The sequence below is a fragment of the Lethenteron reissneri genome, chromosome 36 (genome assembly GCF_015708825.2).
Source record: "Lethenteron reissneri isolate LAM-NWPU_2019-01 chromosome 36, ASM1570882v1, whole genome shotgun sequence".
Classification (NCBI taxonomy): domain Eukaryota; kingdom Metazoa; phylum Chordata; class Hyperoartia; order Petromyzontiformes; family Petromyzontidae; genus Lethenteron; species Lethenteron reissneri.
This window is the reverse complement of record NC_083814.1, coordinates 11,616,198-11,639,907: the sequence shown is the minus strand read 5'-3', so window position 1 is coordinate 11,639,907 and position 23,710 is coordinate 11,616,198. Positions and strand designations below refer to the sequence as shown.

General features: G+C 50.9%; 1 protein-coding gene across 1 annotated transcript; it reads right to left on the bottom strand.

Moving 5' to 3' along the window:
* Nucleotides 1–3,356: 3,356 nt before the first annotated feature.
* On the bottom strand, nucleotides 3,357–16,484 carry LOC133351142 (calcium/calmodulin-dependent protein kinase II inhibitor 1-like). The gene is made up of 2 exons (XM_061566125.1): nucleotides 15,412–16,484; nucleotides 3,357–4,062 (listed from the first exon to the last, which is right to left on the bottom strand). The coding sequence occupies exons 1-2, from the start codon at nucleotides 15,650–15,652 to the stop codon at nucleotides 3,995–3,997; spliced, it is 309 nt and encodes a 102-aa protein (XP_061422109.1). The 5' UTR covers nucleotides 15,653–16,484; the 3' UTR covers nucleotides 3,357–3,994.
* Nucleotides 16,485–23,710: the final 7,226 nt, after the last annotated feature.

Genomic DNA, 23,710 nt, shown 5'->3' with positions numbered 1-23,710 from the left:
GAGCAGTACAGCGATACAGGACGCGGAATGATACAGTAATGCAGTGGCGGTGTGTACCCTCCGTTATTTGTCACGCCATCTCACTGTGTTGTGTGCGTAGTAGTGGTAGTAGTAGTGGTAGTAGTACATCGCATCTCGCTGAACCTTTATCGTTACTACATTAATTACGGGGAAATGTTTTCGCTTAATGCGGCACTTTTCAGGAACGCATCTTCCACCGCGTTAAACGAGGACCTAATGTACACGCATCACCACCGTGCCGCGTCGAATCAGAATCGTCAATCGTCGCACGCAACTTCTTGGTTCTTTCGGTAAAGTCACGTAGAAGGGAAGTAATAAAATAATAAAAATAAAACATAATAAAATAAAATTATTTTATTTTATTATGTTTTATTCCCTGCAGTCACGAAAGCTTTAAATCGTCGCACGCAAGTCGATGCGTCGTACGCGTCGGGGTCTCCACCCATTTCTAACGGTGGCCCTGAACCAATGGTTGGAAATTCCACATTCCCATGACGGGCCGGGGGGGGGGGGGGCTACACGTTCCAGATGAGACTATAATACATCTCGTGTCACTGAATTTGCCTCCCAGTTTTATGGGGGGGGGGGGGGGTGGGGGGCGCAGAGAAAATCACATCGTGTGGGCCCCCCCAATGCCTTCAAGACTAAACCGGCACTATTACATCAGACACCGTGACGTGTAAGTGCCAGGTCCCCCCCCCCCCAAAGCGCGGGGCCCGGGGCGGTCGCCCCTTGGGACGCCTCTGGGCTCTATTCAGAACCCGTTCCTCAATACGGTCCCTTTATATCTGAAATCAGTGCGGCTGGACACTGGGATATCAGAGTCTGGCATGAGCCATCCTCCCTTCCCTAGGTCGCTCCGATATAACAAAGTTAACAATTGGGTGGTTAGGTCAGGGCAGTGCGGGGAGCGGGTTAACAGCAGTCAGCGGTGGGGGAGAGACAAAGGCGGCCGGCCAGGCGTCAACTTATTGACCGTCCGCCAAACATGCACCGCGCCAGCCTTAATAATAGGCGCTCGCTAGGGGGGCGCGTTACCGACACGAACGACGCGGTACACGGAGAGGATGGAAGGGCAGCCGGGGGGCCGTCTGTGAATTCACGTCACCAATGACATCACTGTGACTCGCACGCTTCAAATCATGCTGATACCGATGTAGTAGATACAACACGAGCGATAGTTATATATTGTCCCGTACGCAAAGGAGGAATTGTTTGCCTGTGGTAGAAATTCCACGTGCCCATGACGGGGCACGGTAGAAGAATAGCAGCAGCTGGGGCTCGGTTTGTATCTTTTTGTTTAAACGGAGACCGTTCATCTTAATAATAATTGGCTGACGCTTGCAAAATTGACGACGCTCACAGACCACGGGGGGTGGGGGCGGGGGGGGTCTTTAACGTCCCTCCTTGGTACAGCCCCCGGGCTGAGATGACGGGGCGGTCGAAAAAGTTATTGCGACGTTAAGCGACCGACGTTTCGTGCCCGGTCCGTATTGTGTTCACCCTCCCCCCCCTCCCCCACATCCGTGAGCGCGCCTCCTTACAACCCTCGTGGACAGAATTCCATCGCATGTCATTTCGCTAGAGACTTTTTGTTATTTAATATTAAAAGTATATATATGTACGCTTTTTACTTAGTAGTTATTTGTTTAATACAGCCCCACAATTATTATGGAACTTTGGATAACAGTTACTGTCAGTCGCAGGCAGCAGCAGGAGCTTCCTTGCCACCGAGCAGAGTGTGCGTGTCGTGCGTGAGTGCGGAATTGCGGGGCTGCAATTCCTTGATAACTTTACATCCATTCATATGGCTCGGATGAATTTCTCCCTCAACCCACCAAACACCAACCAAAAAAACGAAACTCCGTGGCAGCTGCTGCGTCGGGGGAGGGAGTTCAGTTTGTGACGTAGGGGTCAATAAGCGCGTTTCGACGCGTTGACGCATTCCGTACGCGCCCGCCTGCACGCGCGTTAATTTTTGTCGACAACGCAGCGCGTGGAGGCGTCCGAATCCGCAAAAGGTGGACGTTGAAATCCCGCTCACAGAATGAACGTTGAACGATGCGCAACGTTTCAGGCCCCGTGTATATAATGGAAGGAGGATCGGGCCTGGCTGCTGTAACTGGACATAATTAATCTCGTTCACAGAATTAATGATCAAATAATGTTAATGTTTGCAGGGCCAATATATGGAGGGATTGGGCATGGATGTGCCTAAATAGATCATTAATAATCATGATTCGGTTAATCGTTTTGGGGTGGCAGGGGGGTGTGGCAGGGTGGGTCTTCATCTAGCAGCGGATCAACCATGTCCTCGCGGCTGGGCCAACTGAAACGCCGCTCTGGCGTTCACTGAGCCACATTCACCCCGGCTCACGGGAGTCGGGGCCATTCGGTCTCACTCACTCTCTCTCTCTGAGCGTGAGCGGTTATAACTGCAGAATTAGTAAAGTTGGACTGCATTTATTTCGGAAGCATTTTGTCCGTAGACCAGCGTTACCGGACGGGCGCGGAATGAGGAGTGTTGCGAGCCAGTGTCACTGCAGAAATAATTTTTACTCGCTGTCAAAATCAACCAGGGGTTTGGCAGCCGTATCTAATTAACACCGGCGGCCATGAAAATGCCCAGATAGGGCCCCACGGCGATAAACGTCCCGCTAGTTCACCAGCATTGGTTTAAAGCAAAGGCTGACGGATTGCCCACGAGACACTGAATTTCGATACCGCTCCCGAGTCTGCTCGTGTTGAACCGATGCTGCTGATCAAATGCCCTGGCGAGGACAATGGCCCTGCCGCTTAACGGAAAGTGTGACACACGAACAAAACAATTGATGTTTTGTGTGTCACAAACACGGAGTTGGTGAGAGGCCAGAGCAGAATGCACAATAGACAAACATTCCAAAAATCGTAAATATTTATCTATTCCACCCTTTAAACAGGGTCACGCTCCGTCGCTGGCTAGCGAGTGTGCCGCTTGGCAAAGAGGGAGTCTCAACACCCATTTTCAAGAGGATCCTGACTTGGGATGGTTTGGCCAATTAAAACTTTATTGTTCTTGTCGAGTGCGTTTACTTGTGGGATGAACCAGAGTGCCCGTTGACAACGTCAGTGTGAGTTTGTGTGTGTGTGCGCGCGTGCGTGTGGTTATATAGATTTAATACAGTAAAAAACATTTTCCCCACCACACCACTGACGACACATGTAGTGCTATAATCGCACACACCTCTCTAATAAATACTTCATGCAAAACAAAATAATACAGCCAAAGAAGCGAGCGGATCGGGCAAACCAACCCGCCCCTCTCCCCCCCCACCCACCCACCCACCCCCCCCAAAATAATTTCCCCTTCGCCGAAATCATCGCCCGCAGTTCCTTCCCAGCGATCCCCGCATCATCCCCTCCCCTCCCCGTCCCGGCCCGCATCTCCGTTCTCCACTGCTGGCTTGCCGAAAGTGGTAGCCTCAAGTCGGTTTCCGTGGCGACAGTGCAGTTAAGGCGTTGTGTCCATTTGCTCCATCTCCCCCCCGTCGGTGTCGGGGGACGTAACCCGCGGCACGGGCTGGCGCGCACGGGAACGCACGCAGAGCTCGCGAGCGCGTATGCGCACGTGTGTACGCGCGCACGCGCGCACGCGCGCGTGTGCGCACGTGCGCACGCACGCACGCGCGCCATGCATGTACACCCGCGCGTCACGCTCACCTACACCGTGTGCCTGCTACACGCGTCTTCCCGATCGTGTCAAAGGTCCGCTGATATTGTAATTCCCCCGTTGATATCAATGTCACACACACACAGCATATACATGTGTGTGTGTGTGTGCCATATGCGATGATGATTCGCAGTGCACTGTTATCGATGGCATTTGCCCGAACGCGAGGGCTTCTCACTCTGCTGCCCTTGATTGATTGTTGGTCGATGGGTTGATGATTGGCCGACTCGTCGCTCTGTCGATCGATCGATGGGGTCGATCGATTTAATTGGGCGGTGTCTTGTCCGATAGGCCCTTGAGCACATCATCAATCCGCTCGTCCTCGATGACCACTGCGGAGAGGGGGACAGTGGAATGTGGGAGGAGGAGGGGTGGGGAGGATGAGGAGGGGCGAGGAGTTTGGGGGGGAGGAGGAGAGTGGAGAAGGGGATGGGAGGAGGAGGAGGGATGGGACGGAATGGGAGGAGGAAACGGAGGAGGAGGGAGCAGAAGGAGGGATGGAATGAAGAGGATGAGGGAGGGAGAGTAGAGAAGAGGAGGAGGAGGAGGAGGAGGGGGGAAAAGGAGATGGCAGGAGGATGAGGAGAAGGAGGAAGGATAGGAGGGGTGGGAGGAGGAGGGAGGAAGATGAGGGAGGGGGAGGAGGGGAAGGGAGAGAACATTGGTTAATTCAAACATTGGCCGATCTGCCCGTGTATGCAACCGTGTGCGGTTACACATCTATCATCGTCATCGATTCACGTCTCTTATTTACAAGACAGGAAAAACGCAGAGGTGGCCGGGTGGCTCAGAGGTCAGAGCCCCAGCGACGGCACCGCTAGGACCCTGGGTTCCAACCCAGATTTCGGCCGCCCCGTGAGCAAACCGGCTTCTCGTGTGCAGTGACTTGATAGCCTCAGCCCGGTCACCAACGCAATAACAACCATGACCCTCAATTGGTTTCCGTATTTAATTTGGATAAATTCCAACTTTGGCAATGAAAATGTCAGTTCAGACTGTCGAGCGATGAACGTTGCTCTTGCGTGCGGCAGAACGGGTGGGAAAGTGCCGTGCCCTCTGCAGTGTTGAGTAGGTGGCTCTCTTGAAGGGATCTTAGAAGTAGCTCTTTGAAATCCACTTCCTGGGGCCGTTGTCTTAAACGCAGCGGGTCCCACCACTGTGCGAGACATCCAAACGGACTCTTCGGGTCAATACATGATGGCGATGATATTTTTCTAGTTTTTTGCAGAGATTGGCAAAACCCACAAAAGTACGGTTATCTAATTGCACCTGGGTCCGTCTTGGGTCGGTGAACCGGAAGAAATATCCCCGTGCCCGGCACACCATGCCCGCCATACCGCTCGCTTATGGGTTGTGGCTACCTCCTCCTCAACTCCAGGCAGTGAACTGGAAAAGGCGGCCAGTGAGCAATGAGTCACGGGTGGAGGATTTGGAACTCTAGGCCACGTGCATCACGGCATGTCTCAAGCTTCGTTCGGGAGTAGAAAACAAAATATTTTGTTTAAATTTACGATCGAACACAGCATTGTGGCACGTTCGTGACATCACTTGATATGCAATGACAATACAGACTGTATTTACACTGCATGTAAAGGCCACTGCGTCTCAAGGTACTGATGTCAACAGAGAGCTATGATGGAGTACAGCGATGGTGAATTTTAAGTTTATTTTTAAAATTGTATTTCTCTTTATCAACGAACAAATGAGACTTAAATTGTTTTGGACAGCCCTAGACATCGACGCATTCGTCCACGTTGCTTTTACTGCCGTGAACGGGAACCCACGGTGTTCATGGGGTGCTCTTGCCCATCACATCAGACAACCTATCAGAGTATGCGGTCATTGGCCACACCTTGCCGATGAACACCAAGAGTTCGGAGGACGCTACAGAACGGGAACAATGGATAGCCGGGGAAGGGAAACACAAGAGGCCCTTTTGCCCATCAGTGGGAAGTTTTTGACTTGACAACAACCACGCTGATGAGACTCAGAGAAGTTGAAACCGTTGCAGGGTTTCCGGCTTAGACACATACCGCTGGAATAATTTATCTTGAAGTCCGACAGGATGCTGGGCGCAGTGTTAAGTGTGTCCCATGGTCACGTGTCCCATGTCTATGTGTCGGTTGGACGTGAGTCCCATGGTCGCGCGTCCCAGCAGCAGCAGCCACCACCGTTATTCGTCAGCGAGCCACAGCCTTTCTCGAGCGACCCCGACGATCTCGACCCTGACCCCGACCCCCTGGACCCTGACCCCGACGACCTCGACCCTGACCCCTGACCCTTGACCCCGACGACCTCGACTCAGCCTTTTACCTTCGATGGAAATCGGCAGTCAAGGAGCCGGCGCAAATATCCACGCGACGTCCCAACAAGACCCCCCCCCCTCCCCTGCCCTCCCATCATCTTCGCTCGCTGCTCTTCCTCAAGCCTTCTTCTCCCTCCACGCGAAGCTCCCGACGGAGGATCATCTCTGTTCGCTCTCTCTTTCTGCCATCCACGCATCGCTGAGGTTCAAGCTGCTGCTGCTGCTATTGTTGCAGTGGAGTTTCCTTCTTTGCATAAATTGTCACACGGTCATATTTTCTGGGTTAGATCGTGTACGTCTGTTGTCAGTTATATATATATATTTTTAATCTATAACAATTCACTACTCAACACAGTCAAATAAGCTCAAATTGTCACGTGGAGGGTGGGCGGACAAAAATGTCGATTGCTTTGTTTTTATCAGGCCAAAACCGGAGGGTGGGATGCCGATAAGCGGGCAAAGAATCTCGACAATTCCGCGCGGTTCGTTTGGAGATTCCATCCGAGCGTCGCCAGCTGTTAGCAAAAGAGCTCAGCGCTCTCGCGTGATATTAACTTCCCAATAATCAAACCGAAGATCATTTGGCGTCATCGTCCACGCGACAGCTCGCATTGATTCGTCTCTCGTCGTGTGGCAGAGGGTTCAGAGTTTAAACGTTGGCGCTGCGCCTTACGCGAAGATCTCACCTAAAATAATATGCTCGTGAATCATGATGTTGGTCGCGAAAGGCTACGTGTAAAATGTCCGATTTGCAATGTTCGTTCATGGTCAAGGTTTTTTTTCGTGAATATAAATGCGCCGTTAAACCCGCCACCACCCGACACAGCCGATTGGTAAGGTTTGTCACGTAAACAAAACGTGCCAATTCGTTACTAGTGCACCATACCGGTGTACGACGTTTCGCTGGTGCTTACAGCCAGCCTCATCAGGGGATTTTCCAGAATTGTGAAGAAGTCAAACTGCTTTCGGCCTTAAATAGAGCAAAAAGTGATGTCATCACTGCGAGTCTCTCAGGCGCGAAGACCAGTGGGGTTAATGTAGTCATGTAAATTACAATGGATTTTGTTAATCTGATCATGTGCAGGACCTATTAACGGCTGGGTTAGTCACAGTTAATCAACGATGTTACATTTTTCTGTGCTGTATTCTCCTTTTTTCACACCCCCCCCTTCGCTCCCGTAGTCACCTTTGAAAAACCTAGCCTCTTAAGCTCAAGAGGCTCAATGAATGAAAACAACAACAACAGCAGCAACACAACTCAGCTCAAACACCCAACAAGACAGACATCCGTATAAAAACAGAGACTATGCAGGACAAGGTCGCCTATCCGACCCTCACGGACCCCGTTCCGATCGAAGGCCCCCACCATCCCGTGTCGATAAATTCGCGTGGACGCATGCCACCGTCCCTTTCTTTTTGGCCCTACAGGGCCACATTCACGAATCCGACACTTTTCACGTAACCGCCTGCCTCTTACCTCCGGCCCGCCCACCCAGCCAGCCAGCCAGCCGGATTATGCGACGTTTCTCATTTGCGCTGGAATTGAAAATGACGGCTCCGATGGAAGACTGCCAGTTAATTATCGCATTTTAAATTCATAAATAAGAGAGGGGGGGGGGGTGGAGGGGCCGCGGGGCTTTAGTGGGGTGCGGGTGGGAAATTACATCCATAAACGGGGGCTGGAATTACAGTGGCGAATTCAGAGGCCAGCGTCTCCGCACCGAACAGAAACCTAATCCAATCCCATCGCCACAGCACCCTTCTAAGCTCATCCGATGACCCAATCTTTGGTCCCTCTGTCACTCGCCGTGCCCAGTGCCTCAACGCAGACCGACGCTCGATCCGTCAAACGTGAACCCCTTTATTTCACCACCGATCTGTCTGCGTATTTCTCGCCTGAGTCTCGGCCCGTGGAGGGTGCTCGTGTGGCAATTTACAGACGGTGAACACGGACAGGCGCCATCCCAGCCCGGTTGAATAAAGGGCATCGTCAAATGTGAAATGGCTAAGGGCTCTTCCAACTTGGTTTCGATACTACGTTGTCAAATATATATGAATAGAATGATATAAAGTCCCCTTGTCAATCCACTACTGTTGGACGGAAGCCATTCTATGGCAGCGCACGCAGTGGCGCGGTTTGTTTTGACCATACTTCACCACGTTGGTCAATGAGGTTTGGTGAAGGGCAGTAGCAGGGGCGGGAGACTGATTAAAAGTTGGTTACATAAGGGACACCACCCAAATGTGATTTCATATTTCATCAAAATATTTCACCCGGAAAATCCCCTGAGAAAAGAACATTCTAGATTGCAAGGGTGAATTTGCTCGGCGAGTCTAACCCTGATGAAATAATGGATGTAAAGTATGAAATGCGTGTAGGCCAGTCTTAATTTGTTTATTTAAAGGACATTACACATTGGGGAATGACTTGGCTGTTACATGGGCATGGTTATATAAAAACACATTCCTGCGGAGGGAGCTGGTAGGAACGTTGGTTTGCTCGGTCAATGGCCAGGGTCAACGGCGGCGTGGTGTATTTCGCAAATATGGGCGACTGTGAGGGCGGGCACAAGCCGGCGTGAGTAGGTTAAACGTTGAGTTTTATAAGGACACCACGGGGTGACCAGCCCCTCCCCATCCAGCCCCACCCCTCCCACCCCCCACCCAGCCCCACCGTCCCCACCCAGCCCCTCCCCACCCAGCCCCTCCCCACCCTCCCTTCCCCACCCAGCTCCTCCCTCCCCACCCAGCCCCTCCCTGCACGACGGACGCAATAATCCCCTGTGGGCTGGTGTAACCAGGATGTTTCTACCAGTATCAAAGGCGTGAACTGCCATATAAAGCATGAAGCTTACAGTATTGATGTTCGCGATCGCATGACTGCAACCACATTAAAATTTTAGGCTAAGCCGACCTAGGGGGGAAGTCATTGCACATCACAGTTGTTTACCGATGATGATGTGGTGAGTCATGCTGTGAATGTGTCATGTAAAAACGTATTAATGCCGAGTGTAATTATTTCAATTTCCAGCCACAGCCAACGTCAGTTAGCCGTGCATGTTAAGCACAAAGGCAAATATAAAGGTTACCCGTATAGCCTTGAGCAGCCTGTTGGGGCAAGTGGTGTTAGCGAGCCCCTATGAAAGCCAGCACGGCACAACCTATGAGCGCGGGGGAGGGGGGGGCAACACCACTCCCGACCGCCTTTGTCACCCCAGTGCTGATGTTTGAGACACCGCAGCACGTGACCCATTTAAGGTTGAGTCGACCTAAGTGAGGCCTAGGACCCGTTCAGATAATCGTGATTAGAAGTTGGTCGTAAGCGCGGGGATTCGACATCGGGTACCAGGGACTAGCAGGACACTGATGCTGGCCACTCACCCCCTCGTCGTTATGGCACTTGCCACGGCAGTCTGCTAAAGGCTATAGGGGGGCTCTTTGTCTTTGGCTGTATGTCTGTGTGCACACACTGGATACGAGTGCACGCAATGTATGCGTGTGAGCTTGTGCGAGATGATTGTGTGGAGAGTGCAGCAGCGTAGCGTCCCGAGTTCGACTCTGATGACGGCCAACACCGGTGACGATTATCTAAACCGGTCCTGGGACTCGCCTAGATCGACTCAACCTCAAATGAGTACCTGGTGCAATGTGTAAATATCGCCACTAGGGAGACAAAGGCGGCCGAGCGTGGTGCTGACCACCCACCCCCTAGCGTGCTGTGCCAGCTTCCATAGGCGCTCGCAAACAGCACCTGCTCCTACAGTCTGTTAGGGCTCTAGGGGGAATCTTTGTCTTTGTGCGGAGAGAGGGAGGGAGAAAGAGAGAATGGGTATTAAATTACAAATTGAGGTTTGAATTAATGTGAAATCACAAGGAGAGGGACAGGCCGTGCTTTTCAAACGATTATCAGTTGCGCGCCACATCAACACGTCACTTAAAGCCGCGCCAAGGTCAGCCCCAAGGACATCCAAGGTCAAACATCTATCCGCGTCGTGAGCGGGATTCGAACTCGGGACGTGTGTTCGTATGGTGGAGGGGAGATTGATGATGGATCAGCAATGGCCAAACGTTCATGTGGATGCGGTTGAGTGGGTGAGAGTGATTTGGGGAGTTGTCTCACGGCAGACATCTGAGATGCTGCCGGTGATGTAAACTCTGCGGTCAATGGTTTTGAAACATTGACTCATGTGGAGATTCATAGACTGACACAGAGACCCATCTATTCACACAGACCCGCAGACTCACACAGATACCCATAGACTCACACAGACACCCATAGACAAACACATACAACCATATACTCACATACACATTCATAGACTCACGCATATGCCCATACTAACATATAGCCACATTGACTTATGTTATAGAAACGGGAGATGTGTTACTATGCGGTTCATGGTTTCAGGTGTAGACTCACATGGGAATTAGTAGAGTCGCCTGGAGACCCATATAAACTCACACAGGAACCCGTTGACTCACAGGAGGACCAATTGACTCACCCAGAGACCAATACTAGACTCACGTAGTAGCAACCCATCGTCGAAAACTATCGGAGCGGGCAGTGGCGTTCCGTGCTCCGTGTGTGTGGCACACGGTTTCGTGATTAGTGACAGTCATCGCCGTATCGTGTGTGGGCTACTCTGCATTGGCTATTGGTGCAGCAGCAGCAGGAGGTGGAGGAAGGAGGAGCAGGCGGTAGCTGCCATCTGCTGCGCGCTGCTCTGCCGCCCATCAGCAAGGGGCCGTGGTTTTTCCTGCGGGGTAAACCGAAACCCGTCGGATGGATGTATGTCCCTGCTGTGGGGTAGGCGATTAAGGAAAGTGCTCGTTTGACTGTGCAGCACATCGCACCGCGTGTCACACCATCTTGCCGGAGTGCACCACGGATGAAAGGGCCCTTTGCCAGTGGACGGCGTTTGTCGACGGGGCTGTCGAGACCTCTATCGCCAACCCCACCACAGGCGGCAATTGTTTAAGCTGGATGCACCCTCGCCCATAAGACTCGGCAGCATCGAAGCTGGCCCCAAAATGGTGCCCGCGCGGTGTTTAGATCGCCTCCCCACGTGCCATGAATTGTCAGATCAGTGGAGTAACAAGCAAGGGGGGGGGGCAGGGGGTGCCTTACCCCCCCCTACCTCCCCCCTGGTGACCAAAGCTATGAGTTTGGGCCCCCTTGACAACCACCACGAGACATGTTAATCAACAACAGTCTCTAAAACAACAACAACAACAATCACTTGTATTTGTTATTGAAAACTCGGTTTAAATTGGTGTCTTTTTTTTCAATTAAAATGCTGAATGATGGGATGAGGCAAGAGGAGGAGCCGCGATGTATATATAATAGTCTCCTCGGTGCGACCGTGCGAGACAAATCAAATGTTGGGGTCCCATCTGACCAATTTCTGCACCTCCACCTGGGCTGATGACGTCGTTACCTCGCCACTGTGTCAGACACGTCGCACCGGAAGGCCGCTAGGCTGATGGAACTAAACATGGTCCATTTAAAGCTTTCGTGACTGCAGGGATTCATCTTCTTGGTTCTTTCGGTAAAGTCACGTAGAAGGGAAATAATAAAATAAGAAAAATAAAACATATTTTATTATGCTTTAATAAAGGGAAATAATCAAATAATAAAAATGAAACATCTTTTATTATGTTTTGGTTTTATTATTTTATTATTTCCCTTCTACGTGACTTTACCGAAAGAACCAAGAAGATAAACATGGTCCACCACATTCGTCACTTGACACCGTGGCCTTAAAATAAATGGATAAAAACACGTACATGAAAGGCGACGTTTCAGGCAACGACCCTTCTTCTGAGCACGTACAATGCACTTGCTAGAAATGGTGGTTGAATTTGTGTCGACGTTCCGCGCGGCTGATGTTGACCCTGGAAATAAACAACTCGAGGCCCAGCTGATGGTCACCCTGGGGAAGACGAGGCGCGTTTCCGTCTCTCGAGTGCCAGCCCCCGGTTGGACAAAAATAAACGTGGAATTGTCTCGTTTGTCCCCTTTTCTCAGCGTGGCAAGGCCACTGCCAAGCCCCCTCGCCCCCTCCCCCCGTGTGCACACCACTCGATTGTTAACGCGAGGCATCGGACAACTCCGTATGTGTGCCATTACATCCTGCGCGGGATTCCTCCGCTAAGCTCTGTTGCGAGTCATCTTCTTGCTTCTTTCGGTAAAGTCACGTAGAATGGAAACAATAAAAATAAAACATAATAAAATAATTCTCACGACGTTTCGGCCACAACGCACGCAGCCGTCAGACGCTGTCTCCCCGACAGACCTGGTCTTCACCTGGTGACGGCTGCTTGCGTTGTGGCCGAAACGTCGTGAGAATTATTTTATTATGTTTTATTTTATTATTTTTATTGTTTCCATTCTATGTGACTTTACCGAAAGAACCAAGAAGATGAATCCCTGCAGTCACGAAAGCTTTAAATCGAAATTTGCTGCGAGTGTTGGAGGAGAAAAGCCAGATTTCATTTGTGGAGTGTAAAAAAACAAGATATATACACCAACAATAAAGATTTTTGTTGTTGGGTTCGATCGCGTAAATAGAAATGTGTCATTAAACCCGCCACCATCCGACACAGCCAATTAGCAAGATTTGTCGCGTAAACAAAACGTAGCCAATTAGTTTCTATTTCAGCACGCCGGTTGTGTGTTGGAGAGGAAAAAACTCACAACGTTGAGAATTCGAGTCCTGTGACGTTCCACCGGTGACTACCACAACCGGCTTCATCAGGCGACAACTCGATCTAACCCCCAAAAAACTCACCTTTATCATTGATAATATTAGTCGCTTCGCTATTCTGGCAAATCGCCCGATGATGCTGAATGCAATTACCAGCGAAACGTCGTACTATTCAAATTTTAAATGTTGTGGATTTACTCTCCAACACACCGGTGGGCTGAAGTAGTATCTAATTGGCGCGTTGTTTACGTGAACAAACCTTACTGGCCGTGTCGGGTGGTGGAGGGTTACGACACATTTATACTTACGCGATCTGACCCAAAAACCGTTATTATAAATAATATTGGTCGCGAAAGCCTACGTGTTAAAAGCCTACATGTTACACTGATATATACAAATATATATATATATATATCCATGCATACAATGACAAAGCACTCAAATAGAGCTGCACGCGTAATAAGCTGCCAGCAACCTACTTTCTGTACTGCATCTCCTAGAGGCAACCAACCCCCCATGATCCGCTAACCCCCTAAACCCCTCCCAATACGGTGTGGTTTCAGGCCTGCATTATGGCAGTGGCGTTATCGAACAAGTGAAATTAATTGATTGAAATCGGGTTTGTTAAATGCACGAATGAATTGATGAACGGATGAATGAATAACAACGGATAACAGAAACTCGATAAGGGTCGGCCATTAGTGTTTGTTACGCCACAAATAACGCATGTCACGTTGCTAAATTACACACCGCCACGTCACCACGTGCGTATGTCTGCACTCGAAGTCGCGGTGGCGAGATGTTAACTCCCTCGCCTGGTATGCAGGAGGTCGTGGGCTCGATCCCGAAATTGACGCCTCTATATTTCGAGTTTGCGTGTCTGTCTCCCTCCCCGTGATCGCTTGGGTATTTCTCCAGGTCCTTCGGTTTTTCACTCCATTTTTAGAATCAACATTGTGCGTTTTAGAGTATTTGGCTGCGATGCATTTCCACGTGATTAGCCACTACGTTGATCAATCCATGTGGCCATGTCGCTACAGAAAAAAAATAGCTCTATATAGCTCAGTGGGCCTTACCATGGTAAAATAATAAAAACATGTTTAGTCTTCAGGTTTTCTATCCTATACGTACAAATCAGGTCGTTTGTCTGGCATACAAATCATAAAGGTTACCTGCGTTGATTCCAGGCAGGTGAGTTTCACGTCACCTCGTGCGTAGGAAGGGCTGCCCGCCAAGGATTGTATATGCAAATCTTCCAGGTCATGTGACTTACCAAAACTCCACGAATACATGTCGTACATCTTGCGTGCAATAATCGTACGAATCTTAAACGATTGTGCTCTGGGGATGGGCTTGCGGATGCCTTCATCCGGCAGTGGATTGATCATGGTGACGAATCCTCTCTCAAATGAAGGTGAACGTCACGTTCCCTCGTCCGTAGGACGGCCTGCCCTCTGGCCCATGCCCTCGCAATTGGGGCCGCTTACATAACCGGGTGAAACGCATTAAATTGGGGAAGATTATGGTACGAGACCAGACCTTGACGTCGTGGAAATTCCACAATGCCATGGCAGGGGATGGGCTTGGACAAGGGTAACCTTTTCGACAACCACCGTTTAACTCTTTCCCCCACAACGTGGTACTCGATTTAGCGACCACCCGACCCGAATGTGATCTTGGTTACCATCAGCCCACAGTGGGCCAGGTACCGTGCGCCTTGCTCACTGTGTGTACGCAATGGGCGCGTATGCACATGTACGTGTGTGTGTGTGTGCGCGTATTCATATGTGGGGAGCGGTGGTGTAGCGGTTTAGCGCTACGAACCTGGCGACCCGGGTTCGATTCCCGCTCACGGCCACCACCAGTGACGATTATTTGAACCGGCCCCGGGCCTCCCTCTATGTAGACTCAGCCTCAAATGAGTACATGGTACGGTGTGCAGTAAACATCGTCACTGGGGAGACAATGGCGGTCGGGCGTCGTGCATAGGTGCTCGTTAACTGCGTTTGCCAAAAGTCTGTCAAGGCTTTGTCTTTGTACTTATGTATGCGTGCAAGGCGGCGTATGTGTTTGGCGGTGTGTACGTTGTGTATATATAATAAACCCGATTGTGTATACAATACATTTATACTTATAGCCTTGTGTGCCTGTATATGTACACGCCTGTATATGTGCACGCCTGTATAAATATACACGTGCCACACAGGTACGGATTAGGCACAAGCCCTCACCTGTCTGACTCGGTGAGTCATCCAAAACACAGATGCTCACCCCGCCCCTACACCACCACCCCACATCCCTGGGCATCATCAAACAAAAGCAAAACGCCGAACGCCCCAAGTGGCTCAAGGCGCTCTACGCTCGTGAAACCAAACAAAGAAAGAAAAAAAAAACCCGAAAATAAACTAAACATAAAAATTGCAAACATCAATTAACGTCATTTGTAATCGTTCTATTCGAGCAAAACGTGCCACGCGGCTGATGTAATTAAGGTGGAGCAGCTTGTCTGACTCGCAGTCAAATCATTGATTAGGGTCCCCAGTAGGCGAGCACCCACCACTGCCCCCCCCAAAATAAAACTGCCCCCCTCGACACAGCCCCCCCTTTCCCCAGCCCCCCTCGAACACAACCCCCCCTCCCCCCACGTCGCACCACCCATTCATCCTCACCGCACTGCGTGCGTCCGATCTGACCCAACTTTGGAGGTCTCTTTCCTTGCCCACCGGCTCCACCTCCACCTCCTCCGCCACCGCCGCCGCCTCCTCCTCCACCACCTCCTCCTCCTCCTCCCCCGCTGCCGTAGAAGTTGTCTGTGCCCTGGAGGCGGCACGAGAAGGCCAGCTGCCCCACGTCCGATCCCTCGGGGAAGCGCGCCAGCTTCTCATCCGCGTAGGGCATCACCTCCGACATGCCTGCGCCAAGCGCTCTTCAATTCGCCGCGCTCTCTCTCTCTCCTCCTCCCCTCCTCCTTCACGCTCTGTTCCCTCGGCGTCTCTCCGTCTCTTCACTCCTCTTCTGGTCTCCGCGCCGCTGTCGTTCTCCCCCTCCCCTCCTCCTCCTTGTCTCTGTCTAATTGCCCGCTGTTGTCCCCTCGTCTCAGGGAGTCGTAGCAAGCCCCGTGTCCGTCCTCTCGTCTTCTGCTTCTTCCTCTCTGCGTCTCTTTGTTCAATGCGACCGCAACGCGATTGGAGATCGATGCCTCTCTGACAGTTAAACAGCTGCCACCACCACCGCCGCCGCCGCTGCTGTTGCTGACGATGATGATGCAGCCGCTGTTGCTGCTGCTGCTGCCACCGCCGCTGCGATCGGCCGACGAAACGCGTTCGTTACACGGACGCCACCAGCACCGCAGCAATCAAATCAATAGCAATACTAATGACAGCGGCGAGGGTAATTACGCTCGACGTTGGATAAATAATAGTCGAGGAGTCTTCTTCTTCTTCGATTGTTGTCGTCTCGAGCCCCCTTTTGTCGGATAAAAAAACAAACAAATTCGATTCTGTTGCGCGTCAATTGGTCCCAATGCTGCTGCTGCCGCTGCTGCTGCTACCGAAGCTGCTGCTGCTGCCGATGATGTTGTTTTATCACCGTGCCTCGATGAACGGCGCTGGTTCTATTCTACACAACGCGGACACCTCTGTCCATCGGTTGTGTCCGCTCGGCTCAAGCCTGGCGCTCTCTCTCTCTGCCTCGCGAGATCTCTTCACTCCGTGTGTCACCTACTCCCCCGCGCATCCCACTCATATAGGCGTGACGTCACCCCACTTCATCCCGAGCGCGAGCGCCGTTGTGGGGAGGGGGGCAAGGGGGGGGGCGCTACCACCAGTGTCATTGGCCTAGGTGGGATCCCAGGTACCGCCTACAACCAAAGCCAAAGACAAAGGTCCCCCGTAAAGCCAGCCTTCCCCCAGACCTTTTGGAGGGGCAAGTGCTGTTAGCGAGGAACACCTATGGAGGCGAGCACCACGCCCGACCGCCTTTGTCTCCCCCCCCCCCCAAGCGCCAATGTTGTTTTCACGTCCGCATCAGGTGCTCGTTTGAGGCTGAGCTGACCTTGGGGAGGGTCTAGGACCGGGTTCAGATAATCGTCACCGATGTTGGTGGCCGTGAGCGGGAAACCTCGAGCCGTCGCGCTAACCGCTACGCTACCGCTCCTGGGCCGCCTACAACCACCACCACCATCGTCGTCTCACCCACCACCACCACCACTCCTCCCTCCCCTCCTCTACATCACAACCCACAACCCCCCATTCACCCCCCCCCCAAATTCTACCCCCCACCACAATCCCTCTCTTAACGGTGACGTCACCTTAACGGCCCCATTGCACGCGTAGTGTTTTGTGAATGGCCATTATTTGTTTAATGCACAAACACAAATAGACAAGATTCACCCATATTTAGTAGTTGACTTAACGACCGCCGCAGTGATCTCGTCGGGATCGCCTATTGAGATGTGGTCCACGCACGAGAGGGTAGTGTGGTCGGAAAAAAAAAACCCACGCCCGGCCGCCTTTGTCTCCCCAGTGCTGTGTTTTTTGAGACCGAGTCGACCCAGGTTCAGATATTTGTCACTAAATTTGGCCGTGAGCGGGATTCGAACTGGGGGTTGATGGGTTCATCGCGCAGTGCGCTAACCGCGTCGCCACCGCTCCCCCTAACACACGCACACACTGGGACTATATATAGCGTGGGAGCTCATGCGGAGATAGTGGTAACATGTGCCTTACTCACAGGGGTTGTAACGAGCTTAATAATCGATTAAGATCTATTATTAAGCTCGCCGTAAATGCATCGATTGATGTCAATTATAAGCATCGATATTTTTCTTTCTTTCATATACGTATGCGGTGTATTTAACTGGATCACGTGACGCTTGCCATCGCCAGAGGCCGCTACAGTCACCACAATTGCAAAGCAAACTAAAATAAAGTCTTGAGGTGGCCGGTTGGCTCAAGAGTGTCAGAATATTGAGCTGTAATTGCGGAGAGCCTGGGTTCGAATCGGGGTCTCAGCCGCCCTGTGTTCAAACCGGGTTCTCAAGTGTATCGAGCTAACGATCTCAACTCGACCATCGATAACTTGCCATGGAAACCCATAGATTCACAGAGACCTATAGATTCACGTAGATACCCATAGATTCACAAAGATATTCATAGATTCAGAGACCCATAGATTTACATAGATACCCATAGATTCACATAGATACCCATAGATTCACAGAGACCCGTATATTCACAAAGATATTCATAGATTCAGAGACACATAGATTCGCATAGATACCCATAGATTCACATAGATACCCACAGATTCACAGAGACCCATATATTCACATAGATACCCATAGATTCACATAAATACCCACAGATTCACAGAGACCCATAGATTCACATAGATATCCATATATTCACATAGATACCCATAGATTCACATAGATACCCACAGATTCACAGAGACCCGTAGATTCACAAAGATATTCATAGATTCAGATACCCATAGATTCACATAGATTCCCATGAATTCACATAGATACCCATAGATTTACACACCCATAGATTCACATAGATACACATAAATTCACACAGATACCCATTGATTCACATAGAGACAAATAGATTCACACACTGGCGGAGCCAGTGGGGGGTGGGGTAGCACATGCCCCTCCCAATGATCCGACCGAAATCCCGAATTTCGATCGGATCAATGGGGTTTATGAGTAATAAATCGGCATTTTGCGACCCCCACTGCCACTGTGTAGCAGCATATTATTACGTGCCAGGGACTCGATGAGATGATAGGACAATAGTCCGAGTCCATAATTGGCAATAAGTAACGGCAAAGCAGTTATAAGTGACTCAGAATTGTGCGCAGTTGTGTATACAGAGCACACGACTTCCCTGAAGGAATTCACCTTCAGCGAGCGCGATGCCGATCACACAACGCGGTTCGAATTCGACCCTCGATCGATGGCTGCGCCATCGCCGCACACGCGTCGAATAAAAAGCAAGGGACAAGTCCTTAGTTACTAACAACTCCTTACTTGCTAACAACTCCTCTATCATTTTTCATTGCTGGATTCACATAAATATTCATAAATTATCATAGATACCCATAGATTCATACAGATACCCATAGATTCACATCGAGACTGAGTTGTAATGAAATCTGGGTTCTCCAGTGTAGCGAGTTCACAGTCTCAGCCCAATCAATGCGACTCGTGCCATTTTTATTCAGTAGTTCGATCGCGTCGAATCTGGAGCCTGGATATTTCTCGAATGGGTGACCATCACGCACGCACAAGGTCGTGTCATTGGGATATTTGGTGATGGGCAGCAGAGTGCAGCACAGTACAACAATGTGCTTTGATTGTACTTCTGTGCTGGCCACCTTCACCAACCCGCGTTGCCCAGCATGGTGAAGTATGGTCGAATAGCAACAACGCGCCACTCCGCGTGAAGTCCTCTTCGCGACAGGGCTGTACACGTACATGATCTGGCCGAGGTATTAATGCCATGACCCACACAGGTATTAGTCACCTAATGTGCGCGAATCTTCCCCAAGGGGACACTTGAGCCAACACCCATGAGAGGTCATCGAAGGCATCTTACTCATCAGCTTTGCCTGCATTCCCTCACAGATACTCATCTTCTGTGAGGACGTGGGCTACCACCACTATCATCACTTTTTCTCACCTATTCTTTGGTTCTTTCGGTAAAGTCACGTAGATAGAAAAATAATAAAAAAGAAAGTGAATAAAAAATTATAAAAATAAAAAATAATAAAAATAAAATAAAGACAAAAACCACGACGTTTCAATCGTAACACAAGCGGTCGTCCTGGTGATGACCGCTTGTGTTATTTTTTTTAATTCACTTTATTTTTTTTAAGTCAAACATTTTCTCACCTGTTGATGGAGAGGCGAGCCCACACCAGCCTGGGATTTCCAGCCTCCAACACACCCCACCGTCACATTTCAAGCCCTCCCCTATTTTTTGGCGACAGTTTCTGATGTCCTGCCCCTATTAGCAGGGGCCGTCCATCCCCTCCCATGGTGATAGGAGTTGGAACCAGTCCCAACTATTCCCGTCCGCATCTCACAGAGAGCCCGGGGGGTGGTAACGGTTCAAGCTCCCAACGGAGGATGCACGACCAGAGGCTGTTCTAAACCCGCCTGCCCGCCAGCGAGCTTCTGGGAAATTCCGTGCGGCCAGCCAAAGTGATTGGCTGGTGTTTCTCGAGGTGCGGTGAGTAATTATTTTGACTAGACCACGTTGGGATTTTTGGTTCGACGGCGTCATAGATGGGTTTTTTTCTATTGTTGTTCTTCTTCTTCTTCTCTCCAAGGGTCTCTCCGGCACAAGTTTGTCATCGCCCTTGTTTGGAGGTTCCTTAGGTAATTATTATGCCGCAGTGGAAAATGTTACCAAACTCCTATCAATAAACCAGAGAGCCCTCTTAGTCATTGAAAGGCACAAACAAGGTCGCGCACACACAGGCGAAGAAGGTACCCATATAATCTACACAGGCTGTTGGAGAAAGTGCTGTTAGTGAGCACCTTGTTACTAGAGTTACTAGAAACTAGCAGTGCACTGGGGGGGAAGGGGGGTCGTGAGTGTTCGGGGTATGTCGCCGGGGTCAAAGTTCAGCGCACCAAACACGACGTCACCGTTGACCACGCACAACAAAGACAAAGATCCCCCCTATAGCCTGTAACAGACTGTAGGGGCAAGTGCTGTTAGCGAGCACCTATGAAGACAAGCACGGCACAGGACGGGGTGGGTGGCCAGCACTACACCCGGCCGCCTTTGTCTCCTCGAGTGACGATGTTTGTACACCGCACCAGGTACTCATTTGAGGCTGAGTCGACCTAGGGGACGAGGCCCAGGACCAGTTCAGATAATCGTCACCAGTGTTGGCCGTGAGTGGGAATCAAACTGGGGTCACCGGGGTTCGTAGCGCAGCGCGCTGACCGCTGCACCACCGCTCCCCACACAAACATACAAAAGACAAAGATCCCCCCTATAGCTGGTAACAGACTGTTGGGGCAAGTGCTGTTAGCGAGCACCTATGAAGGCACCGCACCAGATACTCATTTGAGGCTGAGTCGACCTAGGGGAAGAGGCCCAGGACCGGTTCAGATAATGGTCACTGGGTGTTGGCCATGAGTGGGAATCGAACCCGGATCGCCAGGTTCGTAGCGCAGCGTAGCGCTAATCGCTACACCACCGCTCCCCACACAAACACACACTCACATGGACACACACACACACGCGGATTGATGCACACGCGCATACACACACGGACAGTCACAGTGACACAGACGCGTTATGAAAGGGCGTTGTATTGAATCGTATGCAAATTGACGCCGCACTGGCGTCATTAGAGTGCTTCTGACTCAGGTTTCAAACATGTTCTGGCTTCCCTCAAACTTGTTGGACTCTCTAAGACTGAGGGAGCCCGAGGGTGGTGTGGTAGGGCGTGTGTGTGTATACAAGGCGACGTTTCGGGCAATGATCCTTCTTCACAGCACACGGGTAGAGTGGGAGGTCCTAAGTCTCTCTGGCCTGTGTGCCGTGAGGTCCATTGGTTGAAACGTGGCTTATGTTTTTTTTAAAGACCACACACGTTTTGGCCAAAGTTGGTAAAACATTGGTTCCAACGGCTCCAACCGCATGCTAACGTTGGCCCAACGTCGCGCGTTTACAGGAGAAGTTTTCTACTTGTTTGTTTAAAACGTTGGTCAAAGATGACGATGACGGAGCGGGCAGTAACTCATCACGGGGCCGTGACTGCGCCAGTAGCGGTGCACCAAGGAAGACCACGCGTGGTATTTGGCTGTGCAGTACATGCCAGAGGTCGCAACCGGGTACCCGATACCCGTACTCTACCCGATACCCGGCTACCCGTACCCGGGTACGGGTAGCCGTTTGCCACCCTGGTGTGGCCGGGTACGGGTAGGCCGTGAGTCACTGGTGAGTAACCGTTTGTCACTCATTTCGGGTAGGGTACGGGTATGGGTAGGAAATCAAAACCCGTTTGCGACCTCTGGATACATGCAGGGTATATACATATTTACTGAGTTTACTAATTGGCTGAACTGGTAAAAAAGAAAAAAGTTCAAGGCGCGACCCTGCAATAGCCTGCGCTCGTCACTGCTGGCGGAAGGGTCTCCGCTAGAGGGAGCTCCAGAGAGCCCCGCTCCAGAGTATTTGGCCTACTCTTCCACGCTGGGCTCACTTAATTGGCTGAGCTGCTAATATTAATGGTGATGATTATGATGGGGGGGGGGGGGGTATTGCTCGCTCCTCAAAACAACATTTAATAGCTCAAGAGAGTCGGGACTGTCCGTTTCACTTACCTGGTAAGATTTTTAAAAGATTGAAGTAAAATTTGTATTTTTATTTTAAATGATTTGTTTACCTTTCCGATACTTTGCACTCCTATCGTGATGATGACCCGCCCCTACTAGACATCTGTGAAAAAAGTTTTATAGCTCATCGGATTCCTCCAGAATAAATACAGTATTCTGATCGCTGTAAACTAAGAGAATGAGTAGATAATCCACAGACTTAACAGACCAGGCTAAGATTCACCAGGGGTGTTGGCTACTAAACGAAGACTGCCCGCACTACGATTTGCACGGTTGGCTACGTACGGTGCGAAAGGAGTTCAACATAAATGCGCCACGTCCTTTCTCAAAGACGTCAGCTATCATTGCCTTACTTCCATTTAGCTCAGTCCACTTAGCTCAGTTGCCAATTGTTCAAGTTGCTTACGTAACTTCATTCATCGCTTCCCCCTGCTCCTTGCACCTAATAATATTCCCAGTCAAAAACGAAGACGTAACTACATTTTACTAAAATAACAAATGAAAGGACTGTGTAAAATTACGCGTCGCTCTTTCTCTCTCTGCTGGTCTTGGGGGTTTTCGAGTCAGCATTTGCAAGCCAAGTCTGCCACCTTGTGGCTACACACACACGTCACTGCATTATCATCCACCACCATCATCGTTATATGTCTCACTCTTACTGGTAGGAACCCACTGGTTCCACCAGCCCACAGGGGATTATTGTGTCCGTCCGTCCGTCGTGCAGGGAGGGGCTGGGTGGGGAGGGTGGGGAGGGGCTGGGTGGGGAGGGGAGGGTGGGGATGGGCTGGGTGGGGAGGGTGGGGAGGGGTTGGGTGGGGAGGGTGGGACAGGGTGGGGGCTGGGTGGGGAGGGGCTAGTCACCCCGTGGTGCCCTTATACAACTCAACGTTTAACCTCACGCCGACTTGTGCCCGCCCTCAATCGGCCATATTTGCGGAATACACCACGCCGCCGTTGACCCTGGCCATTGACCGAGCAACCCAACGTTCCTACCAGCTCCCTCCGCAGGAATGTGTTTATCTTCCATCCGTGGGCTTTCCACGCCCACATCCCATGAATTCATCCCGTCTCAATGTCGGCTTGAGAACAAGTTCCAAGGCAGGGTCTTTCACTAATTGTCATAGGAGGTGGGCCACCTTCGCCGATAAGACATCATCAGTGTGAGGTCCGCCACACAATTTGAAACCATGGGGGTTTGACAGCAGCACGATGATGATGATGATGGGGTTGTGTTTTGACCATTTGACATTTGTGTTTTGTCATCGGCCGCACGTTAGGGGCCGCACTAGAGGCCACCGCGGGCCGCTAGTGGCCTGCGGGGCCTTGCATTGAAGCACATTGCGCTAAGTTCTCATTCTTGACCTTGGCCTCAATCCGTTTCGTCATCGTTGTCAGCAATGATCGAGCCACTGCTGGATTAAAGCATCAAAAAGCCATCACCATCCCTCTAGATCTTGCGATAACACAATCCATCTAGCTCCCCCCTCGACTGCAGCTCCTCCACACAGGTGGTCGGGGTGACGAGATGTTAACTGCCTCGCCTGGTATACAAGGGGTCGTGGGTTCTATCCCGATCCTGACATGCATGTCTCTCTTTCTCT

What these genes read in the sequence shown, in the direction of transcription:
- LOC133351142 (XM_061566125.1), bottom strand. Translation starts at nt 15,652, where the DNA reads ATGTCGGAGGTGATGCCCTACGCGGATGAGAAGCTGGCGCGCTTCCCC. An exon ending in GATCGGACGCACGCAGTGCG is followed by an intron (nt 4,063 to 15,411) that starts GTGAGGATGAAT and finishes CCCTCTCCGCAG; the next exon opens with TGGTCATCGAGGACGAGCGG.